Below are 27,822 nucleotides of genomic sequence, written 5' to 3'. Positions count from 1 at the left end.
AGCTAATCGCACATCGAAAAACATCCTTCGTCAAGAAACGTGCAAGTTTATGAAATTCAACCTGTGGAGGAATCAACGACTTCTGCAATGTGAACTTTGGGGAATTAAATCCTCGAGAAGCGTGCAAAGGAAAAAGCTATTGAACTTACTCATTAAGAAGCACTCCAGTTGAAGTTTTACATGAAAGTGATGTTCTAGAAAAAAAAACACCAACGATAGCCATATTCTGCTGCGTGCCTCTTTAGTGTGTTTGTAGCCCGTTGTGGATTATTATGAGGCGCCATGGCGTGGTGTGACCGTGGGTGTCAGATACTGTTGACCATCGTGGGCGCTTTTGCAGCTTTCAGTCTGATGACCATAGCTATTGGGACCGACTACTGGCTCTATTCTCGGGCGTACATATGTAACGCCACCAATGCCACCACGGAGGACATGCAACCCAAGAAAACTAGAGGCGACCTGACGCACTCCGGACTGTGGCGGATTTGTTGTATAGAAGGTACTTTGTCAGCTTTCTGGTCTTTACTTTTGAGTTTTTCATTTGGTTAATATAGGAAAGTATCTGATGTATGAATCATTGAAATGCGTAAAAGTAGTACATATTTAGTTTGTGACACCAGTTTTTAGTTAGCATAGTGTATTATGATAAGACTTTGTTGGGGGCGTTTGAGGAAAAACAACCTTGCCTATACTGAAATAAACTGTCCATGCACAGAGTGAAAAGTTGTTAGGACGTTTTGATAGAACAGAGGTCTTGGAACGCGTAGTGCAGCTGGAGATGTAGGCTATAATTGTGGGCGCGTTATACCATGAGGTATCCCTGTGCGTAACGCAATGTATTAGACCTACTTTATGATTTTGCTTCGGATATGACGTGGCCTCGTTACCCTATACTGTGCATGCATAATGCACGGCTGTATGGAAATGTGCAATAGAACTAGTTCATAGCCTACTCAACCCGTTTATAATCAATGGCTGTTACTTTTAGGAGAGCACAACGACGAGTTCAACTTCAGATTGTTTAGATGCGCTTTTCCAAACGGTGGTTCTTTGTCCATCCAGTTCAGTGTATGTGATGCTGTTGCTTGGCAACTACACCCAAGACATTGCTATGGAAACGCGGGTGAGATTTAGAAATAGAGTTATCTGCAAATAGGTTTAACGTTGATCAAATTCAAATCCATGTATGTTTTTCACCGACACGAGATCGAACGAATATATAAATTGCTTTCTCGTTTCAACACAAGAGCTGGGTTGGGCTTTGCTAAAAGAGTTGCACAGCAATGAAATATTCAGTCAAATGAATTAATAATGTCTACCCATTTGAGCCAGGTGCTGAGCTTTGTATCTATCAATACATCTTAATCAATACGATCAATCTGTTAAGTGGTGTCCTTCGATTTGGTCACATTCAGATCAATATAGCATATAAATGACATGATGGATAATTATTGGATTTTGGGTCTCTACTTTTCCTTACCAAGCCCCAGTTCTTTACTATTCTCCATTGAAGTAGCCACTAGCCAGCTCTTCCATGTTACTTGCGTCACTTTTAAGCGAAATCAACTACTTTAATAAATATGCCGCAGCTAACCGCTGGAGTGTTGAGATTGAGAAATTATTCTCTAGCGAAGTGAAGTGCATTTAAGTGAATTGTCCCGGGGTATAATTTTGTTTATAGCGTTGTTTATTATGTAGGCTAGTAAGTGAAGCATTGCATAAAACGCGTTTCTTCAAAGTCGAATCAAGTGCACATGAAGTGTCTGAAAGTCGAATCATTGCTATTCCATGCATGTCCACAGCTGGGCAACACAATGTCAAGTGGCAACATTACCAACCCAATCCTCTTTCCCTTTCTCCGCCCTCTATACTTTCCCTACCTTTTCTCCAACCCCTAACGTGGCATAACATGTATGTAGCAAACTACAAGTTACTAAATTGCCCTCACACTACTCTCCTCTTTAACGAAGTGTTCCAAATGTAAAGCTCTTTATTTAGTGCCTTGAAAAACATGTTCTTCGCTGCGTGAGAGCATAGGGGAGGCGTTTAAGACGCGCGCAGAACAATTTGAATCTTCTTCACAGCTCGCCTTAAATCAAACAAGAATTCCCACCTAACTAGCGCTTCCTTCCTGTGTCGACGGCAGACGAGATGACGTGCTTCAAAGAGAGTGAGAGGGGTCTTATTTCCTTCCTTCTAAGTAGTTAGACACCTGTTGAATGACTGTCAATCTCTCTCTGAGGGGTTCTTTCTTTGTGTTATTGAATGGCATTTGATTTTGAATAGCTATTGTTGCTTGCCTTACTGAATAAGAAAGACTTCTTGATGATAATGAAGATGTTACATGGGTCTTGTTGGGTGTTTTGAAATGTGAGGTAATCGTTGAATGATGTTTGTAATAAGCAGGGGGGCTGTGAGAGACTGTTTATAGCTAGCAAAACACATTTTGGGGGTTTCAAAACATTGTGCTGTGTGTACGCACGTCTATGCGCACACCCGCCAGTCCCTGTATGAATGAGTTAGTAGGATGTCAAAGGGCTCCTCTGAGATGTAGGCATGAAATGTGCTTCTTGGGCACCAGGAGGAGGTTGCCATGGCAAAGCTATGCTGAGTAATAAAGGATGCACTGTTGTCTCGCAGGCAGACAGACAGCGATTCCACTAGTAACCACAGGCACAAATTCAAAATGGTCTATATCGTAAAAATGTAAGCTTAGGTTAGTAGTGTGTTTAGATTTAAAATCACATTTTATGACAAGAAATTCTAGAAATAGGCAGGGTTTCTGACTTTGTGGCTGTGGTAACTAGTAATGACTGACAGACGGGAGAGAAACTCCCCTTCTCTCCCGCTCTCTTCATATTTTTCTCTCTCATCACCAACTTTATTAGGCCAACGGGTCAAACATATCAGCTGTGTTCTAATTGTCTAAGATGGCTTCCTTTCTTAGACAATCTCTTTGATCAGTGATCTGAAAATATGTGTGGGGGGATCATCAGAATGAGTGCTTCATCCAGTATCACCTGTGACAGCTGTGATTAGCCAGCCGCATCCCATACCAGCCATTATTCACCTGCTTTTCTCTGTTAGCTCTTTCTGCACATCTCCATCAGTAAAAAAATAAATCAATAATTGCCTCCCGAGTGGAGCAGTGGTTTAAGGCACTGCATCACATTGCCTGAGGTGTCACTGCAGCCCGAGTGCGATCCCAGGCTGTGTCACAGCCGGCTGTGACCGGGAGACCCATGAGGCAGCACAGCATCGTCCAGGTTAGGGGAAGGTTTGGCCGGCTGGGATTTTCCTTATCCCGCCGCGCTCTGGCGACTACTTGTGGCAGGCCAGGCGCCTGCAAGCTGACTTCGGTCGCCAGTTGTACTGTGTTTCCTCCGAGACATTGGTGCGGCTGGCTTCTGGGTTAAGTGAGCAGTCCGTCAAGAAGTAGTGCGACTTGGCAGGGTCATGTTGCGGAGGACGCATGGCTCTCGACCTTCGCCTCTCCCGAGTCCTTACGGGATTTGCAGCGATGAGACAAGACTGTAACTACCAATCGGGGAGAAAAAGGGGTAAAAGTATCAAAAAATTAAACAAATTCAATTTAGCCGTGATGTGAGCTGTGGTTGTGCAGACATTGAGGAATCTTCTGTTGTTACATTTGTTTAATTATTGGAGTAGCTCACAGTGGGAGCAAAGTGGATAAATTGTATCTTTTCATTGTTAGAACCAAGAATACAGGCCAGTCTGCCTATCAAGCCAACCTGGTCTCAGAGCATTTTGTATATTCTTCTGTATGTAAAACTGAGACACACCATTTAGTATATATATATATATATCTCCTGCTCAAAAAAATAAAGGGAACACTAAAATAACACATCCTAGATCTGAATTAATGAAATATTCTTATTAAATACTTTTTTTCTTTACACAGTTGAATGTGCTGACAACAAAATCACACAAAAAGTATCAATGGAAATCAAATGTATCAACCTATGGAGGTCTGGATTTGGAGTCACACTCAAAATTAAAGTGGAAAACCACACAACAGGCTGATCCAACGTTGATGTAATGTCCTTAAAACAAGTCAAAATGAGGCTCGGTAGTGTGTGTGGCCTCCACGTGCCTGTATGCCATCCCTACAACGCCTGGGCATGCTCCTGATGAGGTGGCGGATGGTCTCCTGAGGGATCTCCTCCCAGGCCTGGACTAAAGCATCCGCCAACTCCTGGACAGTCTGTGGTGCAACGTGGTGGATGGAGCGAGACATGATGTCCCAGATGTGCTCAATTGGATTCCGGTCTGGGGAACGGGCGGGCCAGTCCATCAATGCCTTCCTCTTGCAGGAACTGCTGACACACTCCAGCCACATGAGGTCTAGCATTGTCTTTCATTAGGAGGAACCCAGGGCCAACCGCACCAGCATATGGTCTCACAAGGGGTCTGGGGATCTCATCTCGGTACCTAATGGCAGTCAGGCTACCTCTGGCAGGCACATGGAGGGCTGTGCGGCCCCCCAAAGAAATGCCACCCCACACCATGACTGACCCACCGCCAAACCGGTCATGCTGGAGGATGTTGCAGGCAGTAGAACGTTCTCCACAGCGTCTCCAGACTCTGTCACATGTGCTCAGTGTGAACCTGCTTTCATCTGTGAAGAGCACAGGGTGCCAGTGGCGAATTTGCCAATCTTGGTGCTCTCTGGCAAATGCCAAACGTCCTCACGGTGTTGGGTTGTAAGCACAACCCCCACCTGTGGACGTCGGGCCCTCATACCACCCTCATGCAGTCTGTTTCTGACCGTTTCAGCAGACACATGCACATTTGTGGCCTGGTGGAGGTCGTTTTGCAGGGCTCTGGCAGAGCTCCTCCTGCTCCTCCTTGCACAAAGGCGGAGGTAGCGGTCCTGCTGCTCCATGTCTCCTGATGTACTGGTCTGTCTCCTGGTAGCGCCTCCATGCTCTGGACACTACGCTAACAGACACAGCAAACCTTCTTGCTACAGCTCGCATTGATGTTCCATCCTGGATGAGCTGCACTACCTGAGCCACTTGTGTGGGTTGTAGACTCCGTCTCATGCTACCACTAGAGTGAAAGCACCGCCAGCATTCAAAAGTGACCAAAACATCAGCCAGGAAGCATAGGAACTGAGAAGTGGTCTGTGGTCACCACCTGCAGAAACACTCCTTTATTGGGGGTGTCTTGCTAATTGCCTATAATTTTCACCTGTTGTCTATTCCATTTGCACAACAGCATGTGGAATCTATTGTCAATCAGTGTTGCTTCCTAAGTGGACAGTTTGATTTCACAGAAGTGTGATTGACTTGGAGTTCCATTGTGTTGTTTAAGTGTTCCCTTTATTTTTTTGAGCAATGTATACGTTACAAATTCTAGCTAGGTGGCTAACATTAGCTAGCTTGCTAACATAAGCTAGGCGAGGGGTTAGGGTTAAGGTTAGGGTTAGCTAACATGCTAAGAAGTTGCAAAGTAGCTAAAATGTAGTAAGTAGTTGAAAAGTTGCTAAAATGCTGAAGTTATCCGTGATGACATTCGAACTCGCAACCTTTGGTTTGCTAGAACGTTCATTATATGCCCGCCCAACCACCCTACTTTTGCTTTTGCCTAAAGTAACGGTTTTATATAACCATACCAAATATCACATATACTAATTTGAGTGTCCCGGATTTAGCTTATTTTGTTACCTCTAGTCAATGAGGTCAGGCTAGTCACGCAGCCCCAGTGCCATAGAGGGAAAGCGGGGCACAGTGACAGTCATGCTTGCACCTTTTATGTCGTTGAAAACTACGTCTCACGTTTTATATAATTTCATGAACCACGTTGCGGGCCATTTTAAACTACTCAGGCCGCTGATTGTTGTTTTGATAAACTACCTTGTTCCGTCATGTTACCTAAACCTGGTAACTTGACCAATAGGCTATGCACCAATGTGGATTGCACAGGAAGAATGAAAAAGGAAATGATAGCCTACTCAAAGAGATGGTGCTTCAAAGGTACGATGCATATACCTAATATAAATAAATATAAATAATTCTAAACTGTCTTAAATCAAAAATCAATATTTTTCTGGTGTTCCTTCAATTCTGTTTGGTGCCTAACTTTTCTTAGTTGGGAGCTGCGTGTGTGTGAGCGAGACCTTGAGGCAATATTAGATTGAGCACTGCCCTGTATCCAACGGTACAGTGTACACCAGAACCAAAGCTAATGATATCTCCCTGTAAATCTCCTGGGTAAATCATGAGTCTGTGTGCTTAGCTGACTTCTATAGGCTGAGCGATACCTTCTTAGGGTTTTGTTAGAACATTGGGCTACAATTCATGTCAAGAAAGAGAGAGTGATGTGAGTCTGTGTGTAAGAGAGAGAGAGAGGATGTGTGTGCGACAGGGAGGTAGAGTAAGTATGTGTGGAAATATACCGCGTAAAGTTATCTGAAAGGTAAGCTAAAGATGGTTTCATATAGTGTGTATTCCCCTTACTGCCACAATGATATGCAGATCAATATGTATTTACAGATTAAGTCGGAAGTTTACATATACACTTAGGTTGGAGTCATTAACTCGTTTTTCAACCACTCCACAAATTTCCTGTTAACAAACTATAGTTTTGGCAATTCGGTTAGGACATCTACTCTGTGCATGACACATTATTTTTCCAAAAATTGTTTACAGACAGATTATTGATCTCAATTATTGATTATTATTGAGCATGGATCCAGATTGTTTAATAGTCTCATGTACAGAGTTACAGGTGCGATTGCAGGGCACAGTGAAAATCTTAGGCGTCGAGCTCCAACATGCAGGGAAGCAACAGGAGAAATAATGTCCGTAGCAGGTAAGGTAAGTGAGAGTTGAGACAACACTACGCAACAACACTATACTAAGCCAACAATGATTGTACATGAACAATGTCTGCTCATTAGAAAAATATATTATGCCTCATGCCATGTGTGCTCTCTTTTGATGACCTCTGTAACCGTAATAGCCTTGGTTTCATGCATGTTAACATTAGAAGCCTCCTCCCTAAGTTTGTTTTATTCACTGCTTTAGCAGACTCTGCCAACCCCCATGTCCTAGCCGTGTCTGAATCCTGGCTTAGGAAGACCACCAAAAACTCTGAAATCTCCATCCCTAACTACAATATTTTCAGACAAGATAGAATGACCAAAGGGGGCGGTGTTGCCATCTACTGCAGAGATAGCCTACAGAGTTCTGTCCTACTATCCAGGTCTGTACCCAAACAATTTGAACTTCTACTTTTAAAAACCACCTCTCTAAAAACAAGTCTCTCACCGTTGCCGCCTGCTATAGACCACCCTCTGCCCCCAGCTGTGCTCTGGACACCATATGTGAACTGATTGCCCCCAATCTATCTTCAGAGCTCATGCTGCTAGGTGACCTAAACTGGGAAATGCTTAACACCCCAGCCATCCTACAATCTAAGCTTGATGCCCTCAATCTCACACAAATTATCAATGAACCTACCAGGTACCACCCCAAAGCCGTAAACACGGGCACCCTCATAGATATCATCCTAACCAACTTGCCCTCTAAATACACCTCTGCTGTTTTCAACCAAGATCTCAGTGATCACTGCCTCATTGCCTGCATCTGTAATGGGTCAGCGGTCAAAATACCTCTACTCATCACTGTCACATCCTCCCTGAAACACTTCAGCGAGCAGGCCTTTCTAATTGACCTGGCCCGGGTATCCTGGAAGGATATTGACCTCATCCCGTCAGTAGAGGATGCCTGGTTATTTTTTTAAATGCCTTCTTCACCATCTTAAATAAGCATGCCCAATTCAAGAAATTTAGAACCAGGAACAGATATAGCCCTTGGTTTTCTCCAGACCTGACTGCACTTAACCAACACAAAAACATCCTATGGCGTTCTGCATTAGCATCGAACAGCCCCCGTGATATGCAACTTTTCAGGGAAGCGAGAAACCAATATACACAGGCAGTTAGAAAAGCCAAGGCTAGCTTTTTCAAGCAGACATTTGCTTCCTGCAACACAAACTCAAAAGTTCTGGGACATTAAAGTCCATGGAGAATAAGAACACCTCCTCCCAGCTGCACACTGCACTGAGGATAGGAAAAGCTGTCACCACCGATAAATCCACCATAATTGAGAATTTCAAAAAGCATTTTTCTACAGCTGGCCTTGCTTTCCATCTGGCTACCGCTACCCCGTTCAACAGCACGGCGCCCCCCACAGCAACTCGCACTCGCCTTCCCCATTTCTCCTTCTCCCAAATCCAGTCAGCTGATGTTCTGAAGGGGCTGCAAAATCTGGACCCCTACAAATCAGCCGGGCTAAACAATCTGGACCCTTTCTTTCTATAACTATCTGCCGAAATTGTTGCAACCCATATTACTAGCCTGTTCAACCTCTCTTTCGTGTCGTCTGAGATTCCCAAATATTGGAAAGCAGCTGCGGTCATCCCCCTCTTCAAAGGGGGGGACACTCTTGACCCAAACTGCTACAGACATATCTATCCTACCCTGCCTTTCTAAGATCTTCGAAAGCCAAGTCAACAAACAGATTACCGACCATTTCGAATCCCACCCCACCTTCTCCGCTACGCAATCTGGTTTCAGAGCTGGTCATGGGTGCACCTCAGCCACGCTCAAGGTCCTAAACGATATCTTAACCGCCATCGATAAGAAACAATACTGTGCAGCCGTATTCATTGACCTGGCCAAGGCTTTCGACTCTGTCAATCACCACATCCTCATCGGCAGACTCGATAGCCTTGGTTTCTCAAAAGAGTGCCTCGCCTGGTTCACCAACTACTTCTCTGATAGAGTTCAGTGTGTCAAATCGGAGGGCCTGTTGTCCTGGCCTCTGGCAGTCTCTATGGGGGTGCCACAGGGTTCAATTCTTGGACCGACTCTCTTCTCTGTATACATCAATGATGTCGCTCTTGCTGCTGGTGAGTCTCTGATCCACCTCTACGCAGACGACACCATTCTGTATACTTCTGGCCCTTCTTTGGACACTGTGTTAACAACCCTCCAGGCGAGCTTGAATTCCATTACAACTCTCCTTCCGTGGCCTCCAACTGCTCTTAAATACAAGTCAAACTAAATGCATGCTTTTCAACCGATCGCTACCTGCACGCCCGTCCAGGATCACTGCTCTGGACGGTTCTGACTTAGAATATGTGGACAACTACAAATACCTAGGTGTCTGGTTAGACTGTAAACTATCCTTCCAGACTCACATAAAACATCTCCAATCCAAAGTTAAATCTAGAATTGACAACAAATCATCCTTCACTCATGCTGCCAAACATACCCTTGTAAAACTGACCATCCTACCGATCCTCACTCAGTCTTAGAGATTGCAGTTTTGCCATACATTGGGGTTGCTTAATTGTCATAATTAAAAATGACAATACAAATTGATTGCCAAAGAAGACATGCCTATTATAATGCTGATTATTTTGTTACCCCACTGATTTTCATACAAAACAAACAATTTAACCTGTGAATTATTAATTTATTTTAAATGATTGTCAAATCTGCGAGGGACATTTTCTATCACTGCTAGGAAATTATGTATTTTAGTGGTTAGGGTGTACCACAGTTAGACAGTCCATTTTCAATATACACACCCCACCACTAGGGGCAGCAATGGCCAGGCCAGGTGATTTTTAAGTGCCGACAGTGTGATTGCTCACAGACAGGGGTTGGAATCAACTCTTTTTTTCTCCAATCATTTCGTTCTGAACAAAACCATATTTTTTTCGTTCCATTCCACTGTTCCAACCTGCAAAATAAAGTTCTGAACCGGTTCTAACCCCCAAAAAGTAATGGTTTATATTGTTCCTTTTTAAACCTCTGAAATGTTTACATTTAGCTCAACATTAAATTCATTCACCAATCAGTGAGGATAGAGCAGCTTGCTGTGGAGTGGGCAATCTATAGTTGTTTACATGTGCGATGGACAGACAACTGTAGGGCTCAAGATGACAACTACATTTTGCTTATTGCGAAAGAGCGAGAGAGGTTGGAGGAGGCTTGGCTTGAAGAGCTTATTGACATGCATTATCTGAATTAGGCCCACAGAATTATACATTCAGAGGAGCGGCTTCTATGGAGGAACTTTAAATGTCTTTGAACTTCGGAGAGTTGGCTAAACGTTGAACCAGATGGAGCTAGCTAGCTAACAAGCTGTATGTGCAGAGCGGCACCAGAGTTAGAAACACATCTTATATTTTTGTAGTTAATAAATCCAAAGTGAAACGTGATACCATTAGCATTGAAAAAGTTCATTCTAATTAAATAAATAACTTCACCCTAATTTCTGAATCCCGCTTGTAACGTCAGTCAGCTACAGTAGCTTAGGAAGGGGAGGGGCAGGTAGCCTACACATGCGCACACACATTGGCAGAAATGTCTACATAAACTAAAGGTTAAAAAAAATAACACAATAAAATAACAATAATGAGGCTATATACAGGGAGTACCGGTACAGAGTCAACGTGCGGGGGTAAAGGTTAGTCTAAGTAATTTTTACATGTAGGTAGGAGTAAATCAAATATATTGATATAGCCCTTCTTACATCAGCTGATATATCAAAGTGCTGTACAGAAACCCAGCCTAAAACCCCAAACAGCAAGCAATGCAGGTGTAGAAGCACAGTGGCTAGGAAAAACTCCCTAGAAAGGCCAAAACCTAGGAAGAAACCTAGAGAGGAACTAGGCTATGAGGGGTGGCCAGTCCTCTTCTGGCTGTGCCGGGTAGAGATTATAACAGAACATGGCCAAGATGTTCATAAATGAAGAGCATGGTCAAATAATAGTAATCACAGTGAACAGGTCAGGGTTCCATAGCCACAGTCAGAACAGTTGAAACTGGAGCAGCAGCATGGCCAGGTGAACTGGGGACAACAAGGAGTCATCACGCCAGGTAGTCCTGAGGCATGGTCCTAGGGCTCAGGTCCACAGACAGACAGACAGACAGACAGACAGACAGACAGACAGACAGACAGACAGACAGACAGACAGACAGACAGACAGACAGACAGACAGACAGACAGACAGACAGACTAGGGTCAGTCTGTTATATCTGGAGTATTTCTCCTGTCTTATCCGGTGTCCTGTGTGAATTTAAGTATATATATATCTAGAAGGGCGTCAAGGAATCAAGGAGTACATGATTATGCATAGATAATAAACAGCGATTACTATTGGCAATTTCTCCAGTACTTATACTGTTTTCTTATAATATTTCTATGACAGTAGCAGCAGTGTAAAAACAAAAGAGGGGGGTGTCAATGCAAATATTTCAGATGGCCATTTGAATAATTGTTCAGCAGTCTTATGGCTTGGGGGAAGAAGCTGTAAAAGAACGTTCTTAGCTGGTTCCCATGCTTTAAAAAGAACGGTTCTGTTCCCGGAAGAGTATAGATCACTTTCGTTCCCGGTTCTGATTCTGTTCCTACAAATGTTTTGTTATTTTCTGTTCTGTTCCCTGAACTGGTTCCAACCCTTGCTTACAGGTACAGTTGAAGTCGGAAGTTTACATACACTTAGGTTGAAGTCATTAAAACTAGTTTTTCAACCACTCCACAAATGTCTTGTTAACAAACTATAGTATTGGCAAGTCGGTTAGGACATCTACTTTGTGCATGACACAAGTCATTTTTCCAACAATTGTTTACAGACAGATTATTTAACTTATAATTTACTGTATCACAATTCCAGTGGAACAGAAGTTTACATACACTAAGTTGACTGTGCCTTTAAACAGCTTGGAAAATTTCAGAAGATTATGTCATGGCTTTAGAAGCTTCTGATAGTCTAATTGACATAATTTGAGTCAATTGGAGGTGTACCTGTGGATGTATTTCAAGGTCTACCTTAAAACTCAATTCCTCTTTGCTTGAAATCATGGGAAAATCAAAGGTAATCAACCAAGACCTCAGAAAAAAAATTGTAGACCTCCACAAGTCTGATTCATCCTTGGGAGCAATTTCCAAATTGCCAAATTGCAAATCCGTTCATCTGTACAAACAATGGTACTCCATGGGACCACGCAGCTGTCATACCGCTCAGAAAGGGGACGCATTCTGTCTCCTAGAGATGAACGTACTTTGGTGCGAAAAGTGCAAATCAATCCCAGAACAACAGCAAAGAACCTTGTGAAGATGCTGGAGGAAACGGGTACAAAAATATCTATGTCCACAGTCAAATTTATTTTACTAGGCAAGTCAGTTAAGAACAAATCCTTATTTTCAATGACGGCCTAGGAACAGTGGGTTAACTGCCTGTTCGGGGGAAGAACGACAGATTTGTACCTTGTCAGCTCGGGGATTTGAACTTGCAACCTTCCGGTTAGTAGTCCAACGCTCTAACCACTAGGCTACCCTGCCGCTCCGAGTCCTATATCTACATAACCTGAAAGGCTGCTCAGCAAGGAAGAAGCCACTGCTCCAAAACCACCAATAAAAAGCCAGACTACGGTTTGCAACTGCACATGGGGACAAAGATTGTACTTTTTGGGAGAAATGTCCTCTGGTCTGATGAAACAAATATAGAACTGTTTGGCCATAATGACCATCGTTTTGTTTGGAGGAAGAAGGGGGAGGCTTGCAAGCCGAAGAACACCATCCCAACCGTGAAGCACGGGAGTGGCAGCATCATGTTGTGGGGGTGCTTTGCTGCAGGAGGCACTGGTACACTTCACAAAGTAGATGGCATCATGAGGACGGAAAATTACGTGGATATATTGAAGCAACATCTCAAGACATCAGTCAGGAAGGCAAAGCTTGGTCGCAAATGTTTTAAATTTTACCGTTTTATTTAACTAGGCAAATCAGTTACGAACAAATTCTTATTTTCAATGACGGCCTAGGAACAGTTCAGGGGCAGAACGACAGATTTGTACCTTGTCAGCTCGGGGATATGAACCTGTCCAACGCTCTAACCACTAGGCTACCCTGCCGCCCCATGGGTCTTCCAAATGGACAATGACTCCAAGCATACTTCCAAAGTTGTGGCAAAATGGCTTAAGGACAACAAACTCAAGGTATTGAAGTTGCCATCACAACGCCCTGACCTCATCCTATAGAAAATTTGTGGTCAGAACTGAAAAAGTGTGTGAGAGCAAGGAGGCCTACAAACCTGACTCGGTTACACCAGCTCTGTCAGGCGGAATGGGCCAAAATTCACCCAACTTATTGTGGGAAGCTTGTGGTAGGCTACCCGAAGTTAAAAGTTTGACCCAAGTTAAACAATTTAAAGGCAATGCTACCAAATACTAATTGAGTGTATGTAAACTTCTGACCCACTGGGAATGTGATGAAAGAAATAAAAGCTGAAATAAAGAATTCTCTCTACTATTATTCTGACATTTCACATTCTTAAAGTAAAGTGGTGATCCTAACTACTTCTAAGACAGGGAATTTGTACTATGATTAAATGTCAGGAATTGTGAAAAACTGAGTTTAAATGTATAAGGTGTATGTAAACTTCCGACTTCCAACTGTATATTCCGGACCTTACTACATTCCTCCTGCCTATGGATATGAGCATAATCAGCTATTTTCTGCAGTAGGCATAGCCTATTCTATACTGAACAAAAATCTAAAGGCAACATGTGACATGTTTGTTTTATGAGCTGAAATAAAAAGATCCCAGAAATGTTCCATGCGCACAAAAAGCTTATTTCTCTCAATTTCTGCACACATTTGTTAACAGTTATGTAAGTGAGCATCTGTCCTTTGCCAAGATAATCCATTCACCCGACAGGTGGGGCATATGAAGAAGCTGATTAAACAGCATGATCATTACACAGGTGCACCTTGTGCTGGGGACAATACAAGGCCACTAAAATGTGCAGTGTTGTCACACAACAATGCCACAGATGTCTCAAGTTGAGGGAGCATGCAATTGACATGCTGACTGCAGGAATGTCCACCAGAGCTGTTGGCAGATAATTGAATGTTAACTTTTCTACCATAAGCCGCCTCCAATGTTGTTACGTCCATCCGGCCTCACAACCGCAGACCATGTGTAACCACGCCACCCCAGGACCTCCACATCCAGAATTTCTGCATAAACTGTCAGAAACCATCTCAGCAAAGCTCATCTGTGTGCTCGTCTTCCTCACCAGGGTCTTGGCCTGACTGCAGTTCGACTTCGTAAACGACTTCAGTGGGCAAATACTCACCGCCGATGACCACTGGCGCGCTGGAGAAGTGTGCTCTTCACAGATTTAATCTTGGTTTCAACTGTACTGGGCAGATGGCAGAACACATGGCGTCGTGTGAGCGAGTGGTTTGCTTATGTCAACGTTGTGAACAGAGTGCCTCGTGGTGGTGGTGGTGGTGGTGGTGGTGGTGGTGGTGGTGGTGGGGTTATGGAATGGGCAGGCATAAGCTGTGGACAATGAACACAATTGCATTTTATTGTTGGCAATTTGAATGCACAGAGATACCATGACAAGATCCTGAGGTCCATTGTCATGCCATCACCTCATGTTTCAGCATGATAATGCACAACCCCATGTTGCAAGGATATATACACAATTCCTAGAAGCTGAAAGTATCCTAGTTCTTCCATGGCCTGCATACTCACCAGACATGTCACCCATTGAGCATGTTTGGGATGCTCTGGATCGACGTGCACAACAGCGTGTTCCAGTTTCCGCCAATATCCAGTAACTTTGCATGGTCATTGAAGAGGAGTGAGACAACCTTCCACCGGCCACAATGATCAACTCTGAGGCAAATGGTGGTCACACCAGATACTGGCTGTTTTTTCTGATCCACCACCCTTTTTAAGGTATCTTTGACCAACAAATGCATATCTTTATTCCCAGTCATGTGAAATCCATAGATTAGGGCCTAATTTATTTATTTCAATTGACTGATTTCCATATCAACTGTAACTCAGTAAAATCGTTGCATGTTGCATTTATATTTTTTGTTCAGTGTATTATACAGTAAACGGTGTGAAGTTAAATGTGTTATATTGAGTATAGGAGTGAATATCAGGGACAGATTTTTGTCCTGCGAGACGGGGCTAACAGAGATGTTAACAGCTTCACACAGATGTTTTGCATGCAAAAAAAAATGTTATTTTTGGGCCCTCACCAGTCTGCATCCCTGAGTTGAACACACTAACCAGTCATTTCAATTGCAATTAATGGCTTCTGCCCACTACAAGCATTAAGGAGTGTGTGTCTCTTCAATCCCATATTATCAGTAAGACAGACAAATACAGAGGCGTTGGGAGGCCCAGAGAGACCAGTGCAGTCTGGGTAACTTGGTCTCTCTCTCTCTCTCCATGCTCAGTAGCCAGGCTGTCATTACAACAGCTATTTGAGATCAGCTTGACCGGGATTGTCGACAAACGAATTACACTTGACTTGTAAATGTAATTAACACCTGAGCTGACATTCACTATGAGCCAGAGGGAAATAGTCTATGCCATGACTGCAGACAGCTATTGGGGGTACTCACATCAGAGCTGACTGCTGACTGCTATTTGGGGTTATTTGAGGTACTCACATCAGAGCTATTCACATCAGAGCTGACTGCATCAGAGCTGACTGCAGACAGCTATTGAGGTACCTCAGACAGCTATTGGAGGTACTCACATCACATCAGAGCTGACAACAGACAGGGCCAGGGGGTGTTTGGGGCAGTGGTTTACCATGTTAGATAGGTGCCCAGACCAGGGGGTCCATTTTGGAAGTATTTTGAAGTTCTTCGGATGTCTGTGAATTCAGCCATCTATGTTATCGATTTCCCCATAGACTTCCATTGTAGCAATAGAGAGCGGTGGGCTCTTGTTGTGTTCTGTTGGCCTTGGTTCCTCGTGAGTGTGAGTTAGAGTCCTGGGGCTATAGGAGGTAGAAGTCTCCTATGTTGGGGTTGTAACCAGCCCAGAGTTTTGTTCCTGTGAGGTGTTTTTCTATTTTCCCAGTGCTGTTGGGTGACTGTGTCACTGTTCTCCCATGGGCTCTACAATGTGTTAGAGAGCGGTGCACTCCAGCTGTTTTATGTGCGTTTCAAATTGGAGTGTTGGCTGCTTTTGGGCCCAGGGGGTGTCTGGGGCAGTGGTCCACAATGTAGGGGTTGTGCCCAGACCAGGGGGTCCATTTTGGAGGTGTTTTAGGAGTCTCTCAGTCCCTTCTAAGTTGGGTGTCCTGGTCGTAGCTTTCTCATTGATTTCCATTGTGACAGTGGAGACTGTTTGGTGGTAGTTGCTCCGTACCGCAAAATGCTTACGAGCCCTTTCCCAACAATGCAGAGTTTAAAAAGTACGAACATTTTCAAATAAAAATATAAATAGTAACACTATAAATAATAATAATTATGCTGTATACAAGGAGTCCTGGTACCGAATAAATGTGCAGGTTATTTTTTTTTTTTTTTATTGAACCTTTATTTAATTAGTCAAGTCAGTTAAGAACAAATGATTATTTACAATAATAATATGACTGCCAAACCCTAACCCGGAGGATGCGGAGCCAACTGTGCGCCACCCTATGGGACTCCCAATCACTTGTGATATAGAGCCTGGAAGCGAACCAGGGTCTGTAGTGACGCCTCTATCACTAAGATGCACTGCCTTAGACCGCTGCGCCACTTGGGAGCAAATTAGGTAGTGGTAGTTGAGGGAATATGTAGGTCGGGGTAAACGTGACGAGGCAATCGGGGTAGATAATAAACAAAGTAGCAGCAGTGTATGTGGAGAGTGTGTTGTGTGTGTGTGTCAGTGTGGGTACAGTCCAGTGAGTTTACATAGAGGCAGTGTAAAAAAGGTTAAATGACATAGTCCGGTTAGCTATTAAAAATGCAATGATTGCCCATAGATTCCACTCACCTGGTGTCCTGAATCAGTTCCTGATTAGAGGGGAAGAATACAAATCTGCCTTAGAGATACCAGTCAAAGAAAAATAGAATCACCACACACAGACAAATAAACCACTTAAAAGGCATGTTTACATTACTATCTTGTCTCATAAATGATTATCTGTTGTAGAGTGAATTAAGTCCAAGCGTGAAGTAAGTCTCTGTTCATTCGCACACTTGACTTCCCAACCTCTGGTTGAGGCAGCAGTTTCAGTGGAAAAGTGAGAAACGTTTCAATATTCATGTCACCGCCATGTTTTATTCCCTTAAAAGTGCAGAGAACATTTTCTTAACCAAGAGTCAAACTCTTTCAATGGAAGGTGCCTTGGGGCTGAAGAACATCAGAACTCTTTTGTGGGTGTGCAGACTGACTTTCCTGTCCTCGGTTGGTTTCAAATATGGAGGTGAAACTAAGCTTGCTACGTCTAGGGGACCTAAGTTTACCTAAGTCATTCATAATCTGATATAAATGTGTGCATTTCACATGAAAGTCGGTTAAGCAATGCATGTGTCTTTATGGCAGACTGTGTACTCGCCAGGGTTCAGGTTAAGCTTGATCTGCCAGCCCAAGCAGTTTTTCAATGTTCACCGATAGTGACCTAAACGGCAATCTAAAAAAATAAACAAACGGGCATATCAAATTAAAAGTCCAAACAAACACAGGAAAACCCTTCCGGGATGGGAGGCTACTCAATTGACCTCTCACTCCACCATTGCCTGTCAATCACTTGCACCTACAGTTGAAGTCAGAAGTTCACATACACCTTAGCCAAATACATTTAAACTCAGTTTTTCACAATTGCTGACATTTAATCCTAGTAAAATTTCCCTGCCTTAGGTCAGTTAGGATCACCACTTTATTTTAAGAATGTGAAATGTCAGAATAATAGTAGAGAATTCTTTATTTCAGCTTTTATTTCTTTCATCACATTCCCAGTGGGTCAGAAGTTTACATACTCAATTAGTATTTGGTAGCATTGCTTTTAAATTGTTTAACTTGGGTCAAACGTTTCGGGTAGCCTTCCACAAGCTTCCCACAATAAGTTGGGTGAATTTTGGCCCATTCCTCCTGACAGAGGAGCTGACTCTTTTCTCTGTATATATCAACGATGTCGCTCTTGCTGCGGGTGATTCCCTGACCACCTCTACGCAGACGACACCATTCTGTATACATCTGGCCCTTCTCTGGACACTGTGTTAACTAACCTCCAAACGAGCTTCAATGCCATTCAACACACCTTCCCTGGCCTCTAACTGCTCTTAAACGCTAGTAAGACCAAATGCATGCTTTTCAACCGTTCGCTGCCCGCACCCGCCTTCCTGACTTGCATCACTACTCTGGACGGTTCAGACCTAGAATATGTGGACAACTACAAATACCTATGTGTCTGGCTAGACTGTAAACTCTCCAGACTCATATTAAACATCTCCAATCCAAAATCAAATCTAGAATCGTCTTTCTATTTCGCAACAAGCCTCCACTCACGCCGCCAAACTTACCCTAGTAAAACTGACTATCCTACCGATCCTCGACTTTGGTGATGTCATCTACAAAATAGCTTCCAATACTCTACTCAGCAAACTGGATGCAATGACTGAGTCTATCACAGTGCCATCCGTTTTGTTACCAAGGCCCCTTATACCACCCACCACTGCGACCTGTATGCTCTAGTCGGCTGGCCCTCGCTACATATTCATCGCCACTGGCTCCAGGTCATCTATAAGTTTATGCTAGGTAAAGCTCCGCCTTATCTCAGTTCACTGGTCACGATAACAACACCCACCTGTTGCACACGCTCCAACAGGTATATTTCACTGGTCATCCCCAAAGCCAACACCTAATTTGGCCGCCTTTCCTTCCAGTTCTCTGCTGCCAGTGACTGGAACGAATTACAAACATTGCTGAAGCTGGAGACTTGTATTTCCCTCACTAACTTTAAACATCATCTATCTGAGCAGCTAACCGATCACTGCAGCTGTACATAGCCCATCTGTAAATAGCCCACCCAATCTTCCTACCTCATCCCAATATTGTTTTTATTTACTTTTCTGCTCTCTTGCACATCAGTATTTCTACTTGCACATCATCATCTGCTCATCTATCACCCGTGTTAATTTGCTAAATTGTAATTACTTCGCTACTATGGTCTTTATTGCCTTACCTCCTTACGCCATTTGAACACACTGTATATAGACTCTTTTTTTTCTATTGTTATTGACTGTACGCTTGTTTATTCCATGTGTAACTCAGTTGTTTTGTGTCGCACTGCTTGGCCAGATCGCAGTTGTAAATGAGAACTTGTTCTCAACTAGCCTACCTGGTTAAATAAAGGTGAAATAAAAAAACAGAGCTGGTGTAACTGAGTCAGGTTTGTAGGCCTCCTTGCACGCACCTTCTTTTTCAGTTTTGCCCACAAATGTTCTTTAAGATTGAGGTCAGGGCTTTGTGGATGGCCACTCCAATACCTTGACTTTGTTGTCCTTAAGCCATTTTGACACAACTTTGGACGTATGCTTGGGGTTATTGTCCATTTGGAAGACCCATTTGCGACCAAGCTTGAACTTCCTGACTGATGTCTTGAGATGTTGCATCAATATATCCACATCATTTTCTGTCCTCATGATGCCATCTATTTTGGGAAGTGCACCAGTCCCTCCTGCAGCAAAGCACCCCCACAACATGATGCTGCCTTCCCCGTGCTTCACGGTTGGGATGGGTGTTCTTCGGCTTGCAAGCATCCCCCTTTTTCCTCCAAACATAACGATGGTCATTATGGCCAAACAGTTCTATTTTTGTATCATCAGACAAGCAGAAATTTCTCCAAGAAGTACGATCTTTGTCCCCATGTGCAGTTTCAAATCGTAGTCTGGCTTTTTTATGGCGGTTTTGGAGCAGTGGCTCCTTCCTTGTTGAGCGGCCTTTCAGGTTATGACGATATAGGACTCGTTTTACTGTGGATATAGATACTTTTGTACCTGTTTCCTCCAGCATCTTCACAAGGTCCTTTGCTGTTGTTCTGGGATTGATTTGCACTTTTCACCCCAAAGTACGTTCATTTCTAGGAGATGGAACGCGTCCCATGGTGTTTATACTTGCGTACTATTGTTTGTACAGGTGAACGTGGTACCGTCAGGTGTTTGGAAATTGCTCCCAAGGATGAACCAGACTTGTGGAGGTCTACAATTTTTTTCTGGGGGCTGATTTCTTTAGAGTTTCCCATGATGTCAAGCAAAGAGGCACTGAGTTTGAAGGTAGGCCTTGACATACATCCACAGGTACACTTCCAATTGACTCAAATGATGTCAATTAGGTTATCAGAAGGTTCTAAAGCCATGAGATAATTCTCTGTAATTTTCCAAGCTGTTTAAAGTGTCGTGGAAATGTCCTGTATTTACCAAATCATGAGAGCAAACCACACACAAGTCAGAGTTATCACAAAGTCTATTTTTAATTATATGAGCTCCATCAAAACCCTGTGACTCTCAGATCAATTCAGTGTCTATAAATGAATTCTCTGAGAGTCCCTTACACATTGCAACTGAGATCCTTTATAGCAAAGACACACATAGCCAGACAGCATTGGCATAATTTATCGTTCAGCTTTGTCTCCTAAACTATGGTCTTTTCTCAAACTCAGAACCTAAACAAATCCTCACATCAACAGGCATATATCAAATCCATCCTATCTTGACAAGATCACAGAGACACATTAACTGGCACACAGACATTGTGGAGCCAAGAGATACACGCTTGACCTCTCCCCTCTCTCCGGCCCAAGCAACTTAGTCTTGACAGAGAACAGATACTGCAACCCCGCCACAGTATTATACAAAAATAAACATTCTGATGAGAAGTAACTTATAAACATATGATGAATATAAAACATCTTACCTATGTTACCAACTAATTCTGATTGTTCCCCAACAAAAGGCACAGTCAACTTATTGTATTTAAACTTCTGACCCACTGGAGTTGTGATACAGTGCAATAATCTGTCTGTAAACAATTGTTGAAAAAATGGCTTGTCATGCATAAAGTAGATGTCCTAACCAACTTGCCAAAACTATAGTTTGTTAACAAGACATTTGTGGAGTGGTTGAAAAACTAGTTTTAATGACTCCAACCTAAATGTATGTAAACTTCTGACTTCAACTGTACCTGTAAGCAAGAGTTGGAACCAGTTCAGGGAACAGAACAGAAAATAAAACATTTGTAGTAACAGAATCAGAACCGAGAACAAAAGTGATCTATACTTTTCTGGGAAAAGAACCGTTCTTTTTAAAGCATGGGAACCAGTTAAGAACGTTCTTTTACAGTTTCTACCCCCAAGCTATAAGAATGCTGAACAATTAATCAAATGGCCACCTGAAATATTGGCATTGACACCCCCCTCTTTTGTTTTTACACTGCTGCTACTGTCATAGAAATATTTGAATAAAACATAATAGGTATTGGGAAATTCCCAATACTACTCTATGTTTATTATCTATGCATAATCACTTTACTCCTACCTACATGTAAAAAAATTACATTGACTAACCTGTACCTCTGCACGTTGACTTGGTACCGGTACCCCTTGTATATAGCCTCATTATTGTTATTTTATTGAGTTATTTTAAAACTTTTTAAAAACTTTAGTACATGTAGTAAATATTTACTTAACTCTATTTTCTTAAAACTGCATTGTTGGTTAAGGGCTTGTAGTAAGCATTTCACAGGCAGGTCTACACCTGTTGTATTTCGCGCATGTAACAAAGTTTTAAGTTCCGGGCATTTTTTTGCAGTCCCACAAAAAAATGCAACAAAGCGCCTATGCAAAGCCCTTACTCTGTCACTCAGGTGTCTACGTGCCAGCTGAACATTTCTGCCAATGTGTGTGCGCATGTGTAGGCTACCTGCCCCTCCCCTTCCGAGGCTACTGTAGCCTACTGACGTTACAAGCGGGATTCCGAAATTAGGGTGAAGTTATTTATTTCATTAGAATTAACTTTTTGCTAGTTAAGGATACTAATGTTAATCACATTTCACATTGGATTTATTAACTACAAAAAGATAAGATGTGTTTTTAATTCTGGTGCCACACAGCTTGTTAGCTAGCTCGCTTGCTCGGGTTGAACGTTTAACCAACTCTCTGAAGTTCAAAGACATTCAAAGTTCCTCCATAGAAGCCGCTCCTCTGAATGTATAATTCTGTGGGCCTAATTCAGACAATGCATGTCAATAAGCTCTTCAAGCCAAGCCTCCTCCAACCTCTCCCGCTCTTTCCCAATACGCAAAATTTCAGTTGTCATCTCAAGCCCTACAGTTGTCTGTCCATTACACTCCATAGCAAGCTGCTTTATCCTCACTGATTGGTCAATTAATTTAATGTTGAGCTAAATGTAAACAAATCAGAGGTTTAAAAAGGAGCAGAAAGGAACAATATAAACCAGAACTTTATTTTACAGGGTGGAACAGTGGAACGGAAAGGGGGAAAAAATATGGTTCTGTTCAGAACGAAATTATTGGAAAAAATGTTTTGGTTCCAACCCCTGCCTGTAAGCAATTACTCTTTCTTAACCCTGTTGGCACTTAAAATCACCTGGTCTGGCCGCTGCTGCCCCTAGTGGTGGGAGGTGTATATTGAAAATGGACTGTCTAACTGTGGTACACCCTAACCACTAGAATACATCATTTCCTGGCAGTGATAGAAAATGTCCCTTGCAGATTTGACAATCATTTTATATAAATTAATAATTCACAGGTTAAATTGTTTGTTTTGTATAAAAATCAGTGGGGTAACAAAATAGTCTGCATTATAATAGGCTTGTCTTCTTTGGCAATCAATTTGTATTGTTATTTTTAATTATGACAATTAAGCAACCCCAATGTATGACAAAACTGCAATCTCTAAGACTTTACAGCTCAACACAGAAGTGCATTGAGTATTGGGAACCATTTTAGCTTCACTTCCACTGTAACATGGCATGAGGTATAATATATTTTTCTAATGAGCAGACATTGTTCATGTACAACCATTGTTAGATTAGTATAGTGTTGTTGCGTAGTGTTGTCTCAACTCTCACTTACCTTACCTGCTACTCCCCCTATGGACATTCTTTCTCCTGTTGCTCCCCTGCATGTTGGAGCTCGATGCCTAAGATTTTCACTGTGCCCTGCAATCACACCTGTAACTCTGTACATGTGACTGTTAACTCCAACTGAGCATTGATGCAGATTGTTTAACAAACATACATACACGTACACACACACACACACACAGTCAAACGTTTGGACACACCAAATCAACACATATGTAATCATGTTGTAACCAAAAAAGTGTTAAACAAATCTATACACAGCCTGGAGGTGTGTTTTAGGTCATTGTTCTGTTGAAAAACAAATGATAGTCCCAGTATGCGCTGCGTGCGCTGTGGTAATGATGCTGGTTAAGTGTGCCTTGAATTCAGAATGAATCTCTGACAGTGTCACCAGCAAAGCACCATCATACCTCTTCCTCCATGCTTCACGGTGGGAACCACACATGCGGAGATCATCTGTTCATCTACGCTGCGTCTCACAAAGACACGGGCGGTTGGAACCAAACATCTTAAATTTGGACTCATCAGACCAAATTACAGATTTCCACCGGTCTAATGTCCATTGCGCGTGCTTCTTGGCCCAAGCAAGTCTCTCCTCCTTATTGATGTCCTTTAGTAGGGGTTTCTAGGCAGCAATTTGACCATGAAGGTCTGATTCACGCAGTCTCCTATGAACAGTTGATGTTGAGATGTCAGTTACTTGAACTCTGTGAAGCATTTATTTGGGCTGCAATTTCTGGGGCTGGTAAATCTAATGAACTTATCCTCTGCAGCAGAGGTAACTTTGGGTCTTAATTTCCTGTGGCGGTCCTCATGAGCCAGTTTCATCATAGTGTTTGATGTTCTTTGCGACTGCACTTGAAGAAACTTTTAAAGTTCTTGAAATGTTCTGCATTGACTGACCTTCATGTCTTAAAGTAATAATGGACTGTCATTTCTCTTGACTTATTTGAGCTCTTATTGCCATAATATGGACTTGGTCTTTTACCAAATAGGGCTATCTTCTGTAGACCACCCCTACATTGTCACAACACAACTGATTGGCTCAAACGCATTAAGAAGGAAATCAATTATTGTTAACAAGGCACACCTGTTAAATGCAATGCAATCCAGGTGACTACCTCATGAAGCTGGTTGAGAGAATGCAACGTGTGGCTACGGTGAAGAATCTCAAATATATTTGGATTTGTTTAGCACTTTTTTGGTTACTACATGATTCCATATGTGTTATTTCATTGCTTTAATGTCTTCACTATTATAGTAAAAATAAAGAAAACCCCTTTTAATGAGTAGGTGTGTCCAAGCTTTTGACAGGTACTGTATTAAAATCATTAGCCATGTTTCAAATGTCCACTAACCTGCATGAGCTGGAATCAACGTCTCGACCCTTCTCTGTGAAGTGTGCACTCTTTTCTAACAAGACTTTCTGTGGTTCTTTGGACTCCACAGGGATCAACAAAGGAAGCTGTCTTCGGATCAATCACTTCCCAGAAGATAACAACTATGACACAGACAGCTCGGAATACATCTTACGTAAGTGCTTGTCTCCCGCCACCACATCCAGATGTCTTTTCGTCCTTTATCATCGTGTGTAAAAGCACACAATGCCCGTAGATACTCAATGGTAGTCAGTGGACAAGGTGTGCTTTATCTGTCAATACTCCCTTGGCCCTGGTCCATAACAGCATGATGTCATGACAGTAATTGGAGCTATGGAGAGAGAGACCGATGGCATAAGTGCTGAGTTTATATAGGCTTGAGTAAAAGTAAAGTTACTTAACTAGAAAATGACTCAAGTAAAAGTCACCCAGTTAAAATACTACTTGAGTAATTCTGAAAGTATTTGGTTTTAAATATACTGTACGTAAGTATAAAAAATAAATAGAAATTTAGGGTGTGCTAACCGCTGCTAGCACTTGTCCTGCTGTGTATTGGCAACAACCTTATACAAATATATTTCTAAAACAATGCTAAGAACTAAGAAAAAATGGCTTGTGTCATAGTTTCAACTGTGTGTTAGTGATGATGACAAAAATGTCTTGTCCTTTACATTTGGCTACATGCATGTACTGTAATAGCAGCCAAACTGGTGCGTTAACAACAATGTTCAAAGTACTAGCGCACTTCTCTGTACATCCATAATGCAATAACAGCAGAAAATGTACAGAGTTAGTGACGATGCTGAATGTGCTAATGCTGAAACATGCTAATCATCCTAAACATACTAATGTTGTAGTCATGCTAACGTTGCAAACATGCTAACCATCCTAACTGCTGTGTACTATACAGGTATAGTGCGGGCCTCCAGCCTCTTCCCCATCCTGAGCAACATCTTGTTGTTGCTGGGAGGACTGTGTGTCGGGGCTGGGAGGATCTACAGCAGTAGGAACAACATCCTGCTCAGCGCCGGCATCCTGTTTGTGGCTGCAGGTAGGTGACGTCACACAGCTATTAATAATATTGCAATGGTGGCCATTCCCTGCATATTTAGCATTGCCTTGGCGTAGACATTACCCACTAATTTTTGAAAACACTAAGCTACTGTATGGGCAAGGCCCTCCAAGCACCTCTCATTTCTACCTCTGTATGTATCTCCTCAGGTCTAAGCAACATCATCGGCATCATCGTCTACATCTCCAGTAATGCCGGTGACCCCAGCGACAAGAAGGACGAGAACAATAAGGGCAGCTATGGATACGGCTGGTCTTTCTACTTCGGAGCTCTGTCCTTCATCGTGGCCGAGTCCGTCGGCGTTCTCGCTGTCAACATCTACATCGAGAAGAACAAGGAGACGCGGTGCCGGGCGAGGCGTGAGTTTATCAAGACCACCTCGTCCACCTCGCCCTACTCCCGTATCCCTAGTTACCGTTACCGGCGGAGACGCTCCAGTTCCCGCTCCACCGACCCGTCCCGAGAGACCTCACCCGTCGGGGTGAAGATGGGAGGAGGAGGGGGAGCAGGTGTAGGAAGTGGAGCAAGCTTTGGGATGCCCATGGGTGGGATCTCCATGTACGCCCTCAGCAGGGACACTATGAAAAGTGGGATAGCTGGGTACTGTAGTCCAGAGCGTGACTCAAGCTTCCTGCAGGTCCACAACTGCTTCCAGAAAGATCTGAAGGAGGGTGTGAACAGGAGAACGACTCCCGTGTGAGAGTTGGAACGCATCTCTGAACTTGGAAGGATACAGGAGACTTCACAAAACTGTAAAGGAAACAGCTGGACAGCACAAGACCCAGGATCATTGTTGCAGCTACAAAACCCAGACCATCTTCCATGTTGAAAGGTCATAGTTCATATGATGGAGTGTGCTCTTTTCTTTGGTATAACAAATTGCCGTCTGTCTTCGTTTGGATGTGGAGGAGAAATGGAGCCTTTACCTAAGGTTTATTACGAAAACCTTTGGTAAAGCTAATATAAGTCCATTTACAAAAAGACTACAGAAACCCAGACCTTTAGTAGCAATGCTTTTGTGATACATGATAGTGTTTTGCATACCCCTCAACAAATGGTAGTCATGTCTTGTTGTTTTGATGTTGTCAAGTGATAAAACTCACTTGAGGGGTTTTGCCATTGTAACTGGTGCTATACACTTTCAACACACTTTAAATATTCTGATTACACTTAGAAAAAGGGTTCCAAAATAGTTGTTTTGGCTGTAGCAGAACCCTTTTTTCGTTCTGGGTAGAACCCTTTTTTGGTTCCGGGTAGAACTCTTTTGGAAAGGGTTCTATATTGAATAAAAAATATGAACATAAGATCCCAGAAATGTTCCATGCGCACAAAAAGCGTATTTCTCTAAAAGGTTGTGCACAAATTTGTTTACATCCCTGTTAGTGAACATTTTCTCCTTTGCCAAGATAATCCATCCACCTGACAGATGTGGCATATCAAGAAGCTGATTAAACAGCATGATCATTACACAGGTGCACCTTGTGCTGGACACAATAAAAGGCCACTCTAAAATGTGCAGTTTTGTCAAACAACACAATGCCACAAATGTCTCAAGTTTTGAGGAAGTGTGCAATTGGCATGCTGACTGCAGGAATGTCCCCCAGAGCTGTTTCCAGATAATTTAATGTTAATTTCTCTACCATAAGCCGCCTCCAACGTTTTAGAAAATTTGGCAGTACGTCCAACTGGTTGGGCCTATTCCCTCCCAGGACAATCCATGCCTGTGCCCCAGTCATGTAAAATCCATAGATTAGAGTCTAGTGAATTTATTTAAATTAGCTGATTTCCTTATATGAACTGTAACTCAGTAAAATCATTGAAATTGCTGCGTTTTATATTTTTGTTCAGTATACATTAAACACCAAAAGGTTCTACCTGGAACTAAAAATGGTTATTCAAAGTGTTCCGATATGGGGACAGCTGAAGAACCCTTTTCGGTCCTAGATTGCAAATGTTCTCCTAAAACCGGGGAATTTGGTAAATTTACTGGAATTTTGTAACTCTAATCCTTCTCTCCAACTGTTATGTGATACTCATCTATCTATCCTCTGTGGTCTTTGTATTGGAGGGAACTGGTGTACCTGTATGTTTGTACTATTATCTGAGCCATTGCCATACTCTTACTATTAGTAAATATACAAATACTAACCCTTTGTAGATTGAAAATAAGTACGGGGATGTATGGAAATACTGAACTCCTTTTCATGAATAACATTCCAATCAATATAAATAATAGATTTATTTCAATCAAACGTACATTGTCTTTATTGAGTGTTAGTTTATTTTAGATTTTGCTCAGGGACGCTGTGTTGGTATTAACTCATTTACACCATTATGAAGTGTTACCTATTAGGTATATTACATAAAAGCATTTGTGTTATATCTTATCTAATGCCATAAAGACTGTCATCAG

General features: G+C 42.6%; 1 protein-coding gene across 2 annotated transcripts; it reads left to right on the top strand.

Annotated features, from left to right (window-relative positions):
* On the top strand, nt 1-27,822 carry LOC118389580 (voltage-dependent calcium channel gamma-4 subunit-like). 2 transcript variants are annotated; one of them, XM_035779470.2, is made up of 4 exons: nt 1-499; nt 24,408-24,491; nt 25,248-25,388; nt 25,559-27,820. In XM_035779470.2, exons 1-4 carry the CDS (start codon nt 283-285, stop codon nt 26,107-26,109), a joined length of 993 nt encoding a protein of 330 aa, XP_035635363.1. In that variant the 5' UTR covers nt 1-282; the 3' UTR covers nt 26,110-27,820. The 2 variants fall into 2 exon arrangements, with proteins under 2 accessions (XP_035635363.1, XP_035635364.1); XM_035779471.2 differs by lacking the exon at nt 1-499 and adding an exon at nt 2,102-2,170 and having other exon boundaries at nt 25,559-27,822.

Source organism: Oncorhynchus keta, chromosome 10 (genome assembly GCF_023373465.1).
Source record: "Oncorhynchus keta strain PuntledgeMale-10-30-2019 chromosome 10, Oket_V2, whole genome shotgun sequence".
Lineage (NCBI taxonomy): Eukaryota > Metazoa > Chordata > Actinopteri > Salmoniformes > Salmonidae > Oncorhynchus > Oncorhynchus keta.
Note: the sequence above shows the minus strand (reverse complement) of the source record. Positions and strands in the feature narration are given on the sequence as shown.

What these genes read in the sequence shown, in the direction of transcription:
- LOC118389580 (XM_035779470.2), top strand. Translation starts at nt 283, where the DNA reads ATGGCGTGGTGTGACCGTGGGTGTCAGATACTGTTGACCATCGTGGGC. An exon ending in CAGCTCGGAATACATCTTAC is followed by an intron (nt 24,492 to 25,247) that starts GTAAGTGCTTGT and finishes TGTACTATACAG; the next exon opens with GTATAGTGCGGGCCTCCAGC. An exon ending in CATCCTGTTTGTGGCTGCAG is followed by an intron (nt 25,389 to 25,558) that starts GTAGGTGACGTC and finishes GTATCTCCTCAG; the next exon opens with GTCTAAGCAACATCATCGGC.